Genomic DNA, 17,592 nt, shown 5'->3' on the forward strand with positions numbered 1-17,592 from the left:
CTTAAGATGGTTAGATTTTGTCTATTCTCTCTCCTTTTTCATGTTTAGTTCTCAAATTAGTTTATCCATGACACATATTTAGTTGCTTAATGAATGGTGAATGTGTTGTATGGAGAGGGAGGATGATAGGTTTGGTAATTAAGATTGTTTTTATTAATTGTTATGAAAGGTTGGTTTAATTATGTTTCAATTGCCAATTATTGTTCATTTTTGCTCAATTTTAACTACATTTTAAAACTAGGCTTTCACCATGTGTTAGAGATAGGTTTGGGTATCAAGATTTTTTTGTTTATTAGTTGCTAGAAAAGTTTGGCTTATGTTTCTTTTGCCAAATTTTGTTCATTTTTCCTCCATTTTAGCCACATTTTGGATCTAGGGTTTCACCATGTGTTAGAGATAAAGTAGTTAGGTTGCCTAATCCAACCGCCTATGACCTTTGTTGTATAAATACCCCTTCATCCTTCCCGACAAAAACTGTGTAGCTCGCGTGTAGCCCAACTTTCATTGGAAGGCCAGATTTCACAAAATACAAGGGGGAGGTTTTGATCTTTATTTTTTGGAAGAAGGTCGCTAAGAAAGGTTGTTCATGTTTCTTTTGCCAATTTTCTTTATCCATGATATATTTAGTTGTTAGGAAATATTGGTATATGTTTCTCTTGCCAATTTGTGTTCTTGTGTGTTTTATGTTACTTTTTTTACAGGTGATGATGGAGAGGATATCCTGGATGTATAACTTATCAAGGCTAGATCCATCATACATATCTGAGGTCCATAGGTTTATTGTTGTCGCTACGAACCATGCTTGTAGAACAAAGACAAAGCACATATATTGTCCATGCATGGACTGCAAAAATGCTGTTGTATTTGATGACACAGAACAAATCATATCTCATCTGGTATGCCGAGGATTTGTGAAGGATTACATTATTTGGACAAAGCATGGAGAGGGTAGCTCTTCGCCTTATACAGCTGGAAACCCTGCGAACATCGACGACAGCTTTCAGTTCGTTCACGAGACACAACAACCTCTTCCACAGAGCGAACATGTAGTGCCAAATGTTACTGATCATGGTTACGCTGGAGAAAATGAACGTGAAAGAACCCATGTTCTGCCAAATGTTATGGACGAGGAAGATGCAGAGTTGTTAGAGGCAATGTTGCGTCGTCATACAGATCCATCGATGTTCTTCATGAAAGGTATGGAGTCCCTGAAGAAGGCAGCAGAAGAGCCTTTGTACTACGAGTCTAAGGGCTATACCAAAGAGTTCACGACGCTCCGGTCTGTGTTAAAGCTGTTGATGTTAAAAGCTAGATATGGTCTGTCTCATGCTGGCTTCGATGCGTTCTTGAGTATTGTCGCAGACATGCTTCCAAAGGAGAACAAAGTGCCTGCTAACACGTACTATGCAAAGAAACTAATCAGTCCACTCACTATGGGCGTGGAGAAGATCCACGCGTGTAGAAATCACTGTATCCTTTATCGAGGTGATGATTATAAAGACTTGGAGAGCTGCCCAAAGTGTGGTGCAAGTAGGTACAAGACGAATAAAGACTATCGAGAGGAAGAGTGTGTTGCATCTGTGTCTAAAGGGAAGAAGCGAAAGAAAGCCAAAAAGAAGACTTCAAAATCCACGAGCAAAGAAAAAGAAGAAGTAGACTATTATGCGCTCAAAAAGATTCCTGCTTTGGTGATGTGGTACCTCCCCATCGTCGATCGATTGAGGTGTTTGTTCGCTAACCCTGAGGATGCCAAACTTATGAGCTGGCATGCTTCTGATGAGCACAAAAACGATGGGAAGCTTCGACATCCAGCTGATGGGAAGCAGTGGCAAGATTTCAATGAGAACCACCGAGACTTTGCTGATGAACCAAGAAATGTTAGGTTCGCACTGAGTACTGATGGAATGAATCCATTTGCTGCAAGGAGCAGCAAGCATAGCACATGGCCAGTGATCCTCACCATATACAACCTTCCTCCATGGTTGATGCAGAAACGGAAGTACATTTTGCTAACCATCCTTATTTCTGGACCTACACAACCTGGAGTTGATATGGATGTATTTTTAGAGCCCTTAATGGAGGATATGAAAATATTGTGGGTAAGTGGTGTTCAAATGTTGGATGAGTATCGTAAAGATTCATTCACGCTGAGAGCAATTATTTTTGTTACGATCAACGATTACCCTGCACTCTTCACATTATCAGGCCAGTTTAAGGGAAAGGTTGGCTGCACAGTATGCATTGATGGAACTACTTACGTGTCCCTTACTGCATCTAAGAAGATAGTGTACATGAGGCACAAACACTTTTTATTGGAAGGACACCGGTACAGCATGCGAAAGATGGATAAGTACTTTGACAATAATGGTGAACTACATTCTACTGCTCCATCGGGTAACAATAGAGGTCATAGAGTTTTTGAAATAGTCAGGAATATCAAGTTTGTTTTCGGGAAGAAGACAAAAGACGGAAAAACAAGGAAGGATGCCAAACCAGCTCCGGGGGCTATATTCAAGAAAAAGTCTATTTTCTTCGAGTACTTGCCTTACTGGAAAGAGTTAGATGTGCGGCATGCGATCGATGGTATGCACGTTCAGAAGAACGTGTTTGAAAGCATAATTGGCACCTTGCTAGACATAAAGGGCAAAACAAAAGAAGGGCTCAATTCACGCATGGACTTGGTAAATTTAGGCATAAAAAAGGAACTACATCCTGTTCTTCAAGAAAATGGGAAGTACCATCTCCCAGCAGCAAGCTACAATCTCAATGTAGATGAGAAACATGCGATGTGTGTTTGGCTTAAGAATTTGAAAGTCCCATCTGGATTCTGCTCTAGCATACGGAGTATTGTGTCAATGAAAGACTTGATAGTCACCAACTACAACTCACATGATTGTCATGTCATGCTGACTACATTCCTACCTATTGCCATCAGGGCTATAAATCCTTTGTTTTTAAAGATGGCAATCACACGGTTGTGCTACTTTTTCAACAGAATTTCACAAAAGGTAATTGACCGCGATGAGTTAGCATCTCTTCAGAAATTCGCAGTGGAGACAATATCACAGTTTGAGATGTGTTTCCCTCCATTGTTCTTTGATATTATGGTGCACCTTGTGGTGCACTTGGTGCCACAAATAGAGGCATTGGGTCCTATGTACTTGCATGAAATGTGGACGTACGAGCGTTTCATGTCAATACTGAATGGCTATGTATCAACCCGTGCTCGTCCCGAGGCATCCATGATAGAGGGGTACTGTACCGAAGAGGCCATTGAGTCCGGAGGTCCATTCTGCAATAGTATCCTAAAAGACCAGGTTGCAATAGGTTTGCCTCCGTCACGACACGAGGGTAGATTGTATGGAAGCGGGAGGATGGGACAGAAATCTTTCATCCCACCAGATTACAATACAGTACTTGAGGCACATCACAACATCCTACATCAGCTAGCGATAATAGAGCCATTTATCTAACAACACATCAATGAGCTTCACGAGCAAAATCCTGGGCATACGGCTGATTGGGTAATGAAGCAACATAAGCAGCGGTTCAACACATGGCTAATGGTGAAGGACATTCCACGTGGAGAAACAATAGAAGAACAAACCATCAAGGGGTTGGCATCTGGACCATCACGCCAGGTCACAACATGGCAAACCTATGACATTAGTGGATTCACATTTTGTACCGAGTCCAAGGACAAAAAGAGCATGTCACAAAACAGTGGTGTTCGATGCGAGGCCATAGATGATGAAACTGGTGAGATTATTACATATTTTGGCTTTATTGAGGACATATGGGAACTAGACTATGGTACATTTCAGATCTCGATTTTCCGATGTCAATGGGTTGAAGACAAACATGTCACGGTAGACAACTATGGGGTCAGAGTTCTTGATCTAAGTAAGGTAGGTTACAAAGATGACCCATGGATCCTTGCTAATCGTGCTGCACAGGTCTTCTATGCTGAACAGATCATTTCTAACAATGAGAAGAAAAGCACCGACAAACTGAAGCATGTAGTTTTTCCTGGAAAACAACAAGCTATAGGAGTTGATGGTGTATCTGATTTAGAGGATTTTAACCAGTTCAACGACATGTCTCTTTTCATAGACCATCCAACCAAGATAAGGAACGTTGAGCGAAGCATCCCACGCAATTCGATGCCCTGGGTACGCCACGATGGACAAGGCAGAACAATAGCTCCCTAGATTATATAGTTGTCATGTAATTGATTATTGTTAGGACATGTCATGTAATTGATTATTGTTAGCGACAAACCGAAGCATGTAATTTTACACGACTTTCTAGTGACTTTCTAGAGAGGAGAGGGAGAGGGAGAGAGAGCTATTGTTGCCAATGCGCTCGGAGCAGGTCTAGCACTTACCGTCCGTGCGGATGCAGCACTTTGCACATCCAGAATGCCCGTTCTTCAGCGCGCCCTTCTCCACGGATAGTGTCACAGTCGCCTCTTCCTCATCCTCCAACCCCGCCTCTTCCTCATCCTCCACCGCCACCTTGGCTTTCTTTGGAGTGCCACCGTCAGAGGAAGTCGTGGTCTTTTTCCCGGTCATGGTTTATCACCTAGAACGCGAGGTAAAATAAAAGCAGGGAGGACTATTCGACTAATATATATGTATATATCAGGCAGTAAGAAACAAGCATCTTCAAAGAACATGTTGTGAAAGAACTTGGAAAGATGTTTACCAGATCTGATACTTGTGAAAGAACTTCACACCAATGGTGACGAGAGACGCGAAGCCAGGAGACAACGTAGTATTTAAACACTGCAAGAACGGGCATTCTAGTGACTTTCTAGAGAGGAGAGAGAGAGAGAGGGAGAGAGAGAGGAGAAAGATATAGGAGAAAGAGAGAAGAGAGAAAGGAGAGAGGAGAGAGAGAGGAGAGAGAGAGAGAGGAGAGAGAGAGGAGAGAGAAAGAGGAGAGAGGGAGAGATAGAGGAGAGAGAGAGGGAAGAGAGAGGAGGGAGAGAGGAGAGAGAGGAGGGAGAGAGAGGAAGGAGAGGGGAGAGAGAGGAGCTAGGGAGAGGAGAGAGAGGAGAGAGAGAGGAGAGGAGAGAGAGGGGAGAGAGAGGAGGGAGAGAGAGAAGTAATATATAAATATATATATATATTATGTATACTAAATATATATATTTATATATTTAATATGTATACAAATTTATATACTTAATATATGAATATATCATAAAAAATAATATACTAAAAATATTACTACTGGCGGTTCACAACGAAAACCGCCAGTAGAAATGGCCTCCACAGTCTGTGGAAGGCATTTCTACTGGCAGTTCTCGATGACAACCGCCAGTAGAAATGATGTCAACCGTCAATAGAAATATCTCCTATATAAAGGAGCGCGCGCGGGGCCGAAAATTTCGCTAAGTCTTTGGCGCCCAGTCTTTTACACTTCCCGTCGTCAGGCTGCCGAAATTTCGCCCCGGCGATCTTCTACGCCGTGCGCCGCCATCGTCCACGCCGTTGTCCCCGCACCGTAGGTACGTTCCCCTCTCTCTCTCCCTTCTTCGACTTCGATCGCTCGGGCACGCCGCCGCCGCCGCGCGCATGTAAACCCTAGGGCGCGCGTCTCTGCAGAGAGTGAGAGAGAGGGAGAGGAGAGGAGAGAGGGAAAGGGAAAGGGAAGAGAGAGGAGGGAGAGGGAAGAGAGAGGAGAGGAGAGAGGGAAAGGGAAGAGAGAGGAAAGAGAGTGGAGGGAGGGAGAGAGAAAGAGAAGAGAGAGGAGGGAGAGGGAGTGTATAGGAAAGAGAGTGGAGGGAGAGAGAGAGAGGAGAGAGAGGGAAAGGGAAGAGAGAGGAAAGAGAGGGAGAGGGAGGGAGGGAAGCATGCATACAACGCCATTTCCTTAATTTGTTTACTTAGTTGCCACTCGCACAAATGAGAAGCATGCATACAATGCCATTTCCTCTACCATAGTTACCGTGTTACCGTGGTCATAATCGCCTTCACGGTGTACGCAAGAGAGACATGAATGGCATAGAAAGTTTGGACGATACCCATAAAGAAGAAGATGATGGCCCAAATAGTTCAGTGGCAAATACGAGTCATCGTCAATAGCGCGCCACACACATTCCATAAAATTACGATGGTGTGTTGACTGTTGCCGATGCACATTTCGTAGAACTAGATGCTTGATTGTTGTCTGTTGATACGTTTAGCATTTATTACTTGAATTGTGATTAGAATTAGCACATGATCTCTGATATGGTTTTTAATGAGACGCGGAAAAAAGACTAAGTAAAGAGATGCGGACGGGTGAGAAGGAGGACACACGGAGAGTAGCGGGCGAGCCTAGTTGGCACCCCTTCCCTTCACACAGCATGTGGGCCGCACATCAAGCGGCTGCCTACGACTCTCCATCTCTCTCTCTCTACGTCCTATATGACTCCTCCTATACGTTCTATACGACTATCCATCTCTCTCTCTACGTTCTATACGACTCTCCCTCTCTCCCTCTCTATACGTTCTATACGACTCTCCATCTCTCTCTACGTTCTATACTACTCTCCCTCTCTCCCTCTCTATATGAATTTAATTATTGCTTATGTTAATATGTGTTAATATGTATTTGTATATATATAGCTCAATGAGTTCTCCAATCAAGGATCAAGGATTAGGACCCGACCACATGGACAAGAGTGTTGCTCAAGAACAATCCAGCAGTGAAGGATATGAAACGCCTAGCGACCCTTTTCCTACCACTAGCATAGATAGGGCCGCTGCGCGTGAGTTGCAACGTGACCCTACTTATGATCCACAAGAACATGAGGTAAATTACACATCCTTAATTTCGTCTGTGTACCTAATTAATTAGCTGATTTCATAATGTCTATTACACATGCATGATTTCTTGTGCATTTTATTACATGAATAGGAGGTCTTGTCTCAATTTCGTGCGATGCTCGAAAAAGCTGCGGCACGATACCAAGACGCACCGGAACCGATCCAAGACGCACCGGAACCGACCCAAGGCGCACTGGAACTGACCCAAGGCGCACCGGAATCGACCGAGACAACCACTGAGAGGTCAAGGAAAAGGAAGCAGAGCGATCAGAACAGAGGTGACAGGGGGCTAAACAAGTTTCCTGACAAGACATATAAAATCGCAGACGTGAGCCCGAATGGTCAGCCCCTAGCTCCAGAAGAGGCACTGCCTAAGTTCCGGAATGCACTTGGGTTCTTAGTTAGAGATAATCTTGACATCACAATCCGACAGTGGAGAGATGTATCAGATGATGTCAAGAATCAAATGTGGAATAAGCTAATAACGAGGTTCGTTTTGCCTCGGGGTTCAGAAGAACTCGTGAAAAATACACGATGAAGCAGTTTGCAATCAATTTCTGAAACTGGAGGTCTGAGATGAATACAAAGTTTGCAAAGAAAGACCTAGACCCAACAAAAAAATATAAAATCTCAGCAGGTCAGTGGGCAGTATTTCTAGAGAAAGGAGCAGCCCTGATTTCATATTGCTAAGTGAGGCAAATTCGGAACTATCTAAGAAGAACAAATACCACCACCACCTTGGCACAGGTGGTTACAAGCGTCAGGTTCCTAAATGGAGACAAGAAGACGCCGAGAAGAAGGCTGCAGGGTTGCCGACGCTGTCCGAGCAACTTGGTGAAAGGACAGCTAATTGGATCCGTGCTAGAAAACCAAGGAAAACTGAGTTTGGTGTATCTTTTGATGATCCCACTGTCGAAGAAGCGGCAAAAAACATATATGCAATTGCAGCTAAGCAGATGTTGGGGACTTGTTCTCAAATGCTATAAATCAAGAACAAGACAACACGAAGATGTTAAGTATTAAATACCCTTCGTCCGCTGAAGCATTATCTCCTCGAGGGTTTAATGAACTTCGGACGAAGGATATAAACATAATATAACAAAGGTTACGAAGGAAACGACCTTCGTTAAGTTGGTAAATGAGTAAACAGAATAAACATATATATATATATATATATATATATATATAAAGTGCGAAAATAATAATACCAGCATTATCATCAATACATTTCCATTATTAAATTTATGAAAACGAATTACAAATGTACCTTCAGACTGATGTAAGGCAAAGGTACAAGTCGTGATGCAAAAAGACGTATGCCCAGTCAGCGTGAACAGTACGGGAATACTGTTCACTTATTTATAGGCACGGGACGCAGCCCGTGTAAAATTACATTGAAGCCCTTTACATTTATCAATAACTCTATAGTAATTCTTCGAGGTCCAATTTGGCTTTTCATCTTTAAGTCGGTTCCTCTTTTCTGCCGTTATGCCGAAGCTTTTCTGCATATGGCTTCATGATCGTCTTATCCTTCGTCATGACCGCTTTTCATTCCAGCTTCGTCTTAAACATGCCCTTATATATTCGCGACCTGACTCCGAAGGTGCCTGTTCTGAAGGTGCCTGTTCACATTTTACACTTGGAAAACATTGTCAAACTGTGTTTTTGAGGACCTTCGGGAGCCGAACGCCCCCAACAGTAGCCCCTCGCAATATCAATTTATTGTAAAGATAAATTTATATTGCGACATGGACGAAGGCTTTAAGCCGAAGGTCCGAAAAAACACCTTCCTTTTGCTAGAATAGCAACAGTCATTGACAAGCGGGGCCCTCCAGTTTTCGACATACTGGGTGTATAAATACAAGCTCTCCGCGAGTTTATTTGACACGCCCTTTTGCCACCTGCTTTATACTCACCAGCTTTCAACCAGCGCACCCTGCCCTTAACCTGCGCGCGACAACATTTGCTCGGTCTTAAATTTTTAAGCTTCGACTTCAAGTCTAGTTTGCCAGCATTCGCGAAAATGTCTGAAGATAAGACAGCTGCTGGTGCTTCGAAGCTAAGCCTTTCGGAGGAGATGCACCTAGGTTTTCTTGAGTCAATGTCGAAGACCAATACTGAAAAGATTGTCAAGGAAACTTTGGAGGGTTTATCTGAAGATACTGGCGACAGTGATAGCTATGATGTGGATAGTGGCGGAGAGGATTCCGAAGATCGCCCGTGGCGGCCTAGTCACTCAATCTTCGGAAAATCAACTATAAAGCAGAGTCACCTTGAAAACATGAGGGGGAGATACTTCCGAGATATATCCCTCGTGAGGGCGGATGACGGAGAAAAAACTACGCCGACCCCCGAAGATAATGAGGTTGTGATCTTCCGAAGCTTTTTAAAGGCTGGGCTACGATTCCCCCTAAGCAAGTTTGTAGTAGAAGTTCTGAAAATATATCAAATTTACCTTCATCAACTTACCCCTGAAGCAGTGATAAGATTGGGAATCTTCGTCTGGGCCGTGAGGAGCCAGGGTTTGGAGCCAAGTGCTAAAAGCTTTTGCAATATACACGAGCTAGTATATGAGACGAAACCATGGGGCAAGGAACAATATCATAATAATTTTGGTTGTTATAGCTTCGGTGCCCGCTCTGGGTCGAGCTGTCCCGTGCCAACCTTTCGGAAGAGATGGCCCGGGGAATGGATGAAGGAATGGTTCTATGTGAGAAACGATTTGACGGTTCGGGAAGATATCAAGGATATCATCATGCGCCCTATCTGGCAGCGCTTCGGACTTCGGAAACCAAAGGTAGAAATGGACGAAGCAACTGAAGAATGTCAGAGGGCCTTCGGCGTAGTCTGTTCCTTTATCGGGACCAGAGATTTAATGCAAGAGCACATTGCCTTCAGAGTGTGGCCACTTGTAGATGACTGGGAAATGCCGAAGGAGACCATCAAAGAAGCTGACGAGGGTGGACTAATTAGACTGAAATATACATTCAAGTACGGAGATAAATTTGTTGAACCGGATGATGATTGGCTGAAAAGTATTGAGAATGTAAGTGATGAATTGCTTGGGACCTATTCAAAGGCTGAAAACACTGCATTATCAGCGGCTTTCGGAGGCCGAAAGAAGAAGAGGCTCAACCGAGTATTTGATGCTATTGGGTTTATCTATCCCGACTACTGTTATCCAATGCGAGGTCAAAAGAGAAAAAATACTGCTCCTGCAAAGGACACTACTTCAGCTGCTCCCGGGGAGCCAACACCGAAGAGGAAGAAAGTAAAAGTGTCCACACACCCTCCATGTTGTATTGAGCCGGCCACAGTGCCCGAATTTATTGGCGAGGCCTCTTCGGCCACCGAAGCCAGAGAACCAACTGCAGCGCTAAAATCCGAAGAAATGGCCGAGACACCAGCAATAAGAAAGGAGAAATCTGAAGAAAGAGAAACACCAGATGTTATAAGTCCAACAAAAGTTGAGACAGCTAAAAGCCAGAAGGGGCCAGCAGCAACCCCGAAAAGAAAAAAATGGTTAATGTGCTGGATGTCCTGGAGACGATTAAATCTTCAAGCACAACTCCAAAGAAAATTATTGAGGCGCCTATTGAAGCCTTTGCTGCTGAAACTTCGAAGCAGCAGTCTGAAACTGAAGCTGGGCCTTCGGAATCCACCAAGATACAGCCTTTGGAGGTCGAAAAAATGTCAAAAGCAAGTTTAGGAACTGAAAAAGCAACAATAACAGAACCGATTCTGGTTGGGGAAATTGGTACTGCCACCCCCGAAGCATCCTCCAAAATTCATGATTATATTGTGCGACATGCGTCGGGGAAGAAACTGTCTGAAGAAGAAATTTTTGAAGCCAATCACTATGCCCGAGAACTGAAATATCCGAAGGGGGCCGTAGTATTCAACGGGACAAACAAAGATGACTTCTTATATTGCCTCCCAGACAATAAAGAATTATCCGTGTGCCGGGAAATGGCTAGAAGCATGGGATTCCCGAAGCTTGAAGCTGGCCTTTGCGCCATGACGAAGGAGGATCTTGCAGATAGTCTTGCATATAACAGTCTAAAGGTACGAAGATTGTAAACTTTGAATTTTGTGGATTTTGAATGAATCCTTTACTGTTGTTTTAATCCATTCATTCTTTTTTGAATAGGGCTTAATTCTCAGCAATGCCTTAAGGGCACAAAAGAATGCTGAAGACGAGAGCTGCACCATTGCTCTCAACAACCTTCGAACAGAGGTTATTAGGCTACGAAACGAAGCCTTGGAGAAAGACAGAATTCTGCTTACATTAGTGGAAAAAATGAAGGAGGACGAAGCTAACTCTAAAACTCAAGCCGAAGCACAGAGGCGTGAGATTGAAGATCTTCGTAAACAACTAGTCCGAGCCAAAGAAGAACGTATTCTTGAAGAAACAAAACGAGAGTTAAGTGAACAATGGGCAGATCATTTGGAAGTTAATGTTAAAGAGCTTCGTGCTTCTCAAAGAAAATGCTATGTTAAATCCATAGAGTGCGTTAAGAAGATAAAATCCAGCTTTGCCAACGTTGGCGCATTTAAGCCAATAGCAGAGCCAAGGAACATTTAAGCCGCAAAGGGAGAGAGACATTCTAACGGCTGGTCTCGATAACCCTGAGCATCCTGGTCGTGTACAAGGAATCTCATCTAAGGAAGGATGGAAGGAAGGATTCAGACCAAAATGGGAAGGTCTGTACAAGAAACGTGATCGATACAAGGAAGAGATGGCGAATTATTTTAAGGAGGAGGCCAAGAAAGAGTTCAAAGGCCTGATGTCTGAAATGCTATCGAATCCTCCTGTAGAATTGATGCAGCAATTGGCGATGGCGAGTGCGATGTCTGTTCAACAGATGACCACTCCACAGATGCAAATAATTCCAGCAGCTCAAACGCCGGATTCCACCGAGGGTACGACCATCCCAAGCTCTGTCGCGTCAACGGGAAATAAGGTCCGCTTTTCAGTTGATGACATCACAAGGCCTGTGGCATGCACACTAGTTATAAGATATGGTATTAACAATCAGCGTACAAAGAAAGTAGCCACAGGCCTTGCGATCCCAGGACGCAAGTTCCATGGAAACGACATTCCAGAAGAATATTGCAGGGTAGAAGTGACGACAGTCGTCCAAGGATACGAGGACGACATGCTAGACATCCCTGGGCCCAAAGGTATCGAGACACTTGGATAAGCTATCAAGAATTTTATCCTTTGGCCTCGAAGGGATGTCGAATTGGTTGATTCACCACGACAGCCGTCGTCGCAGGCCCAACCGTCTCCGCCTTCTCAAATTGTTGTTCCTATTGTACATCCATCATCACCTCCTCAAACTTCACATGGTGCTCCTCATCCTCTTTCTGACCCTCCTTCTCCTCATCCTCATGGTGGCCCACCGTCTCCGCCACATACATCGCCCTTCAGGGATCCACCTTCTCCACAGCCATCTCCACGACCATCAAAGAAATCTAAAGTTTCTATACCAAAATTAGTGTCCCCGTTCGAGAAGAAAAAGAAGAGTAAATCCACTGCTGGCACAGCTCGTTTTTTGAAAGGGATTGGACGGAGCCTCACGTCAGACACTGTTGATTTGGCCGATCTCGAGGAGTCCGCAAAAAAGGCTGAGGCAATGACCACAAAGATAAAGAAGCCAACTAAAGCAGATTATAAAAACGTGCCTAAAAAATATGTGCCAGGGAGACCACTACTCACTTTTGAGAAACTAAGGAAGGTCCTGGCTAATATTAAAAGGTTGCATGATTGGTACATGCGGGCATCTTCAGTTGGCATCGACACCATCAGTGTTAATATACCAGCCCATGCTTTTATTGGTTCAAATCAAAAAGCTATTGTTGCATTCGAGGACATGTGGTTAATGATGAACCTTCAGAGACTCGACGTGCAACTTGTAACCATATTTGCATTGTAAGTGTCACTCATACTCCACATATATGTGTTATTATTAGTGAGTTGTATAAATTTTCAATATCTGACATGCACGTATGCGTTGCAGAATGCAAAATGATCAGCAGGAGATCCTTTATGGTACCAATCCCAATGCTAGTGCCAGTAAAAGGGTTGGGTATCTCAACCCAATAAAGATATGCGAGGATAACCACACTTTTAGAATCGGAAAAGGCAACGAAGCATTACATGGACTAACGGACGAAGAAATTGAGGTGCGTATCCAGGATCTGAAGAAGGATTTTGAAGCAAGATACGCCACCTACATAGGACACGCAATGCTTCAATTTCAAGATAGGGAATCCATAGTGGCCCCGTACAACTTTAAGTAAGTGTGATTTTGCATAAATAAAATTAATAATTTCAATACACATGTATCACAAGTTTGATTCGTACAGGGACCACTGGATATGCTTCTTCATTTATCCTAAGGTTGGAAAGGTGCTGGTGCTCAACTCCTTGCACACCGAGCCTTCGACCTATTCAAAATTCCTCGGCATCTTAGAGCTGTAAGCCTTTTCTATGCATGCATACTTATATCGATGAGAATTGTAGAATAACATGGTGATTCTATTTGAGATCATAGGGCATTTAGGTTTTATAAGCTACGAGGTGGAAAGTACGACATGTCCAAAAAAGGCGTGCCACTAGACATCCATTATAACTGGCCGGTAAGTATGTGAATTTATGAATACATATCATACATGTATGTACATAGGACAATGTTGCAACTAAATAACCAATCTCCCGTTATGTAGTGCCACAAGCAACCACCCGGATCGGTCCTATGTGGGTTCTACGTGTGCGAGTTCATGAGAATGAACGGACGATACATCACGAACCCTGGCAAGGTATTATTAGTAATAGTCACGTATGTATTTATGTCATTAAAGATGCAAATGTGTTATTATTGAGTATAAATAGATAATGTTTATAAACTTCCTTTACAACAATTTCAACAAGGAAGCCCGAAGAACTTGACTGAAGGTGCATTGTATGCACATTCATATTGAAAGAGGTCATTCCCGCAGAAGGGAAATATCACGATGCTTCCGGAACATTAGCTTTGCCAGAGTTTAGAATACTAACAGAAATTAGTAGACTATCTCTTAGCCGAGATAGTTATTAGAGCTTAAGTGAAAACTTTGATGTATATAATGTGTGATGCTTACATGGTTGTAAACAAGACTTTGATGTATATAAATGTATGATAGAATTTAATTTCATGTTGCTTTTAATATCAATACTACATGTTTATTAATATCAATATATATATATATATATATATGTTTGCGTGTGTAAATATATATAAATTTCAGTACGAAAATTTTAAAAAGGCGGGAAAACTTCCACTGGCGGCTAAATAAAAAACCGCCAGTGGCATTTCCACTGGCGGTTTTCTTAATAAAACCGCCAGTGAAAATGCTATTTTCACTGGCGGTTCTAGAATAACCGCCAGTGGAAATGGCGATTTCCACTGGCCCCTAGCACTGGCGGCACTGAAAAACGCCAGTGCAAACGTCTCTAGAACCGCCACTATAGAGGCTCTGTGTACTAGTGTTATTAGAAAAATTTATTTTTACAGACTGATAACTGAGAACCACCGAGTGAAAATTGATTTTCACTCACGGTCGAGGTAATAAAACCAACAGTGAAAATATTTTATAGGAAACATAAAATGCGTTTTTAAAATAGCAAAAAATTAATTAGGGGCTCACCATCCTGTTCGGTCGTCTTCGTCGAAGTCGCAAGTCACGATATTTTCACGCAAAATTTTGCGGTTGGTGGGAATCAAACCCACCCGCAACCTCACCCTCGCATGTAGATAGCTCTACCACTCTGTCTATTACTTAGTTCAAGTCTTTATAGTTTTGTTGCTCACATATTAGAACAATCCAAGTATGAATTAACTATTTAAGGTTGTAAACGAATTTAAACGAAAAAGTTGTCAACTACAAAATTTTATAACTTTTGAAGTTATATAACTTTTATTTTGGTACTTTTTCCATCCAAGTTCGTTTGCAAAATTTGCATTTTAAATTTGATAAATTTAGATGCAAATTTTAAGAGCCAAAATAATTTCAAACAAAAAAGTTGTCAACTATACGGTTTCATAACTTTTAGAGACCTATAACTTTTATATTGGTGGTTTTTCTATACGCGATTATTTGAAGAACTTAAAAAATTTAGGATAAAAATGATTTCTAGTGACAGTTTTTTAAGAAAACCGTCACGGTTTTCTTAAAAATCTATATGTAGAATGAGTACACTTAAAATTAAATCTCTTTTCTATGTGTAGAATGAGTACACTAAAAATTAAAAATCTATGTGTAGAATGAGTACTCCGACGACTGTCTTGATGTGTTGCACCGGCGGCGTCAGCCATCAGGCGGGGTGGGGAGGAAGGATCGCCATATCCAGGGTTCATTCATTTCAACAAGCATCCGTATACGTACGCCAACGCCATGGAAATAAATCCTGAAAGCCACGTACGGATGGCGACTCGCTTCGTTCGCAGACACACACACTGGTAGCCTTGCCTAACTGCCTGCCTGCTCCCTCACGTCAATCCTATATACTCTCGCACCACCACCACCACACCTTCTCTTCCTCTTCCTTTTCCTCTGCATCCATCATCCTCAGCTCCTACCATGAGTACACGGATACACCCTTCGTCTTCGGACGCTGCCGGCCGTGCCCATCGTCGTCGTCGGGCTGCTGCTGCTGAACGGGAACGCCGGCCGCCGGCGGTGTACACGGTGTGGAAGAGGTCCAGCATGGGCTTCCAGGGCACCGACGGCTTCTGCGTCTACGACGACGCCGGCAGGCTCGCGTTCCGCGTCGACAACTACTCCCGCCGCCGCAAGCTCTGCGCCGGCGACCTGCTGCTCATGGACGGCCAAGGCACGCCTCTCCTCTCCCTCAGGCCACAGGTTATACGTAAATACTACGCTCATTTACTACGTTCCATTACTGAGACGACGAGATCACGCTACCCCAACTTTTCACTTTCTCAGAAAATGAATGCCTGTCACTTTAAGCCCCCTAAAATGACAGCTATATTATTTGTCGAACGAATGAACTAGTTTTAATTTCCTGAGTCGTGCGTGAGAAGATTTAACTTGCACCAAGTGCTGAAATAAAGAGAGAGAGAATGAGAGAAGAGATTGACTAAAAAAAAACAAATTAACACAACCTTTTGCAGCTAGCTAATAACGAGGGTGAAAAAAAATGGTGTGTATTGTGTAATAACAGCTTCTCAGTCTGCACGACCGTTGGAACTGCTACACAGCAACGGAAGACGCCGTGGTCGACAAGAAGGCGCCTCCCGCGTCTTCGGCGCAGCAGCAGGTGTTCACGATGAGCAGGTGCTCAGCTCTGCGTAGCAGCAGCGACAACGCGGAGGTGCACATGTCAGCCTCAAGACCGGGATCCGCTGCTGCTGCGTCGTCCTCGTCCTCCTCTCTCAGTCTCAGCTGCAACAAGCACAACCCGCAGGCCGCCGCTCCCGGCTACCGGGTGGAGGGCTCCTTCTCGAGGCGAAGCTGCAAGATCCGGCGCGGCAGCGATGGCAGGGAGGCGGCGCGGATAACGAGGAAGAGCGCCGGCGTGGCGTCCAGGCCGGTGGCCACGCTCGGGGACGACGACGTGTTCAGCCTCGTGGTCCGGCCGGGCGTCGACGTGGCCACCGTCATGGCCATCGTCGTCGTCATGGACAGGATCTGTCGCAGGCCGTACACGCCCATGGTGTGCCCTTCGCAGTGCGAGTAGTAATGAGAAACGTGTATAAGTGTTCTGATTTTGACATTGCATTTGCTAATTGCTAGCACCTCTCCTAGCTAGTGGTGTGGGGGAATGAGGATACGGGATACCTGAAGACAACTACTACTTTTGTCAGTGCTGCATCTCCTGATCAGCAGCATCTAATAAGAAAAGGACAGACAGAATTAGCAATACTAATCTGGAGTCCCACCGGACCACAAAAGCAACCACTTGTTTGCGCATGTCAAGTAGGCCAGGGCAAGCAGATTGTTTGTTGCAGGTGACCTAATCCAGCGGAAATGTCTTCTGATGGCGACTGCAGGAGATGGTGCCAGACCACAATTCATGTGTCATGAGTAATTCAGCTCAGGACATGCCAACAGAGACAGTGGCCTCCAGCGAGGGGCATCCAACCCAATAAAACAACGTTCAAGTTCCTAATCCGAGACACACATCGGTAAAAGTAGGGGGTGTTGAAGATCTATCCAGTTACAGTGCTCACGTATGCGTAAAGCAAGCCCAAGTGCTAACATTCAAGACAAAGCAAGGCCAGTGCCCTCTGTACATTCTTACATCACACATCAGTTGTGACCAATGGGCCATAACCTCTTCTCCACAGGATAATACAACAACAATTAAAGACAGAAATGTCAGTGCGCAATCATAAATGAACTGCGACAATGAAGAACAGGTAGCAAGCCTTATTTCTAGCAAACAGTCAGCTCAGCGCTAAGAAACTAACTACTATACTAGATCATGTAATTCTAAGAAAAGGGCATGATTCTGAATACACAAGTTTTACTTAGCATTCTGGGACTCAATTTTAGATGAATCTAATTTCCGTCAACCATATTTCCGAGAGAAAGCTGGAATCTTCCAGTTCAAGCAACTGCCAAGCTAAATGCTATGGTGCAGTGAATTGCGACTACAGTAACGAAGCGAGCAAGAATCATGGAAGGGAGGGAACATGGGTACGCGTGTTACCCACCCGGGAGCAGCCGAGTTTTGGAGGCCCATTTTGCGCTTACGGATATCTGT

At 43.8% G+C, this 17,592-nt stretch overlaps 1 protein-coding gene across 3 annotated transcripts; it reads left to right on the forward strand.

Annotated features, from left to right (window-relative positions):
- Window positions 1-15,305: 15,305 nt before the first annotated feature.
- LOC103640693 (protein LURP-one-related 5) lies at window positions 15,306-16,781 on the forward strand. Of its 3 annotated transcripts, none has more exons than XM_008664174.2 (2): window positions 15,306-15,732; window positions 16,085-16,781. In XM_008664174.2, the coding sequence occupies exons 1-2, from the start codon at window positions 15,444-15,446 to the stop codon at window positions 16,561-16,563; spliced, it is 768 nt and encodes a 255-aa protein (XP_008662396.1). In that variant the 5' UTR covers window positions 15,306-15,443; the 3' UTR covers window positions 16,564-16,781. The 3 variants fall into 3 exon arrangements, with proteins under 3 accessions (XP_008662396.1, XP_008662397.1, XP_008662395.1); XM_008664175.2 differs by having other exon boundaries at window positions 15,307-15,696; XM_008664173.2 differs by having other exon boundaries at window positions 15,309-15,725; window positions 16,048-16,781.
- The last annotated feature ends 811 nt before the right edge of the window (window positions 16,782-17,592 follow it).

This window comes from Zea mays, chromosome 10, assembly GCF_902167145.1.
Source record: "Zea mays cultivar B73 chromosome 10, Zm-B73-REFERENCE-NAM-5.0, whole genome shotgun sequence".
Classification (NCBI taxonomy): Eukaryota; Viridiplantae; Streptophyta; class Magnoliopsida; order Poales; family Poaceae; genus Zea; species Zea mays.

Bases quoted from the DNA above. Each gene is read 5' to 3' on its own strand.
- LOC103640693 (XM_008664173.2), top strand. From the start codon at position 15,444: ATGAGTACACGGATACACCCTTCGTCTTCGGACGCTGCCGGCCGTGCC. The intron at 15,726-16,047 runs GTTATACGTAAA...GTGTAATAACAG, and splicing joins TCCTCTCCCTCAGGCCACAG to CTTCTCAGTCTGCACGACCG.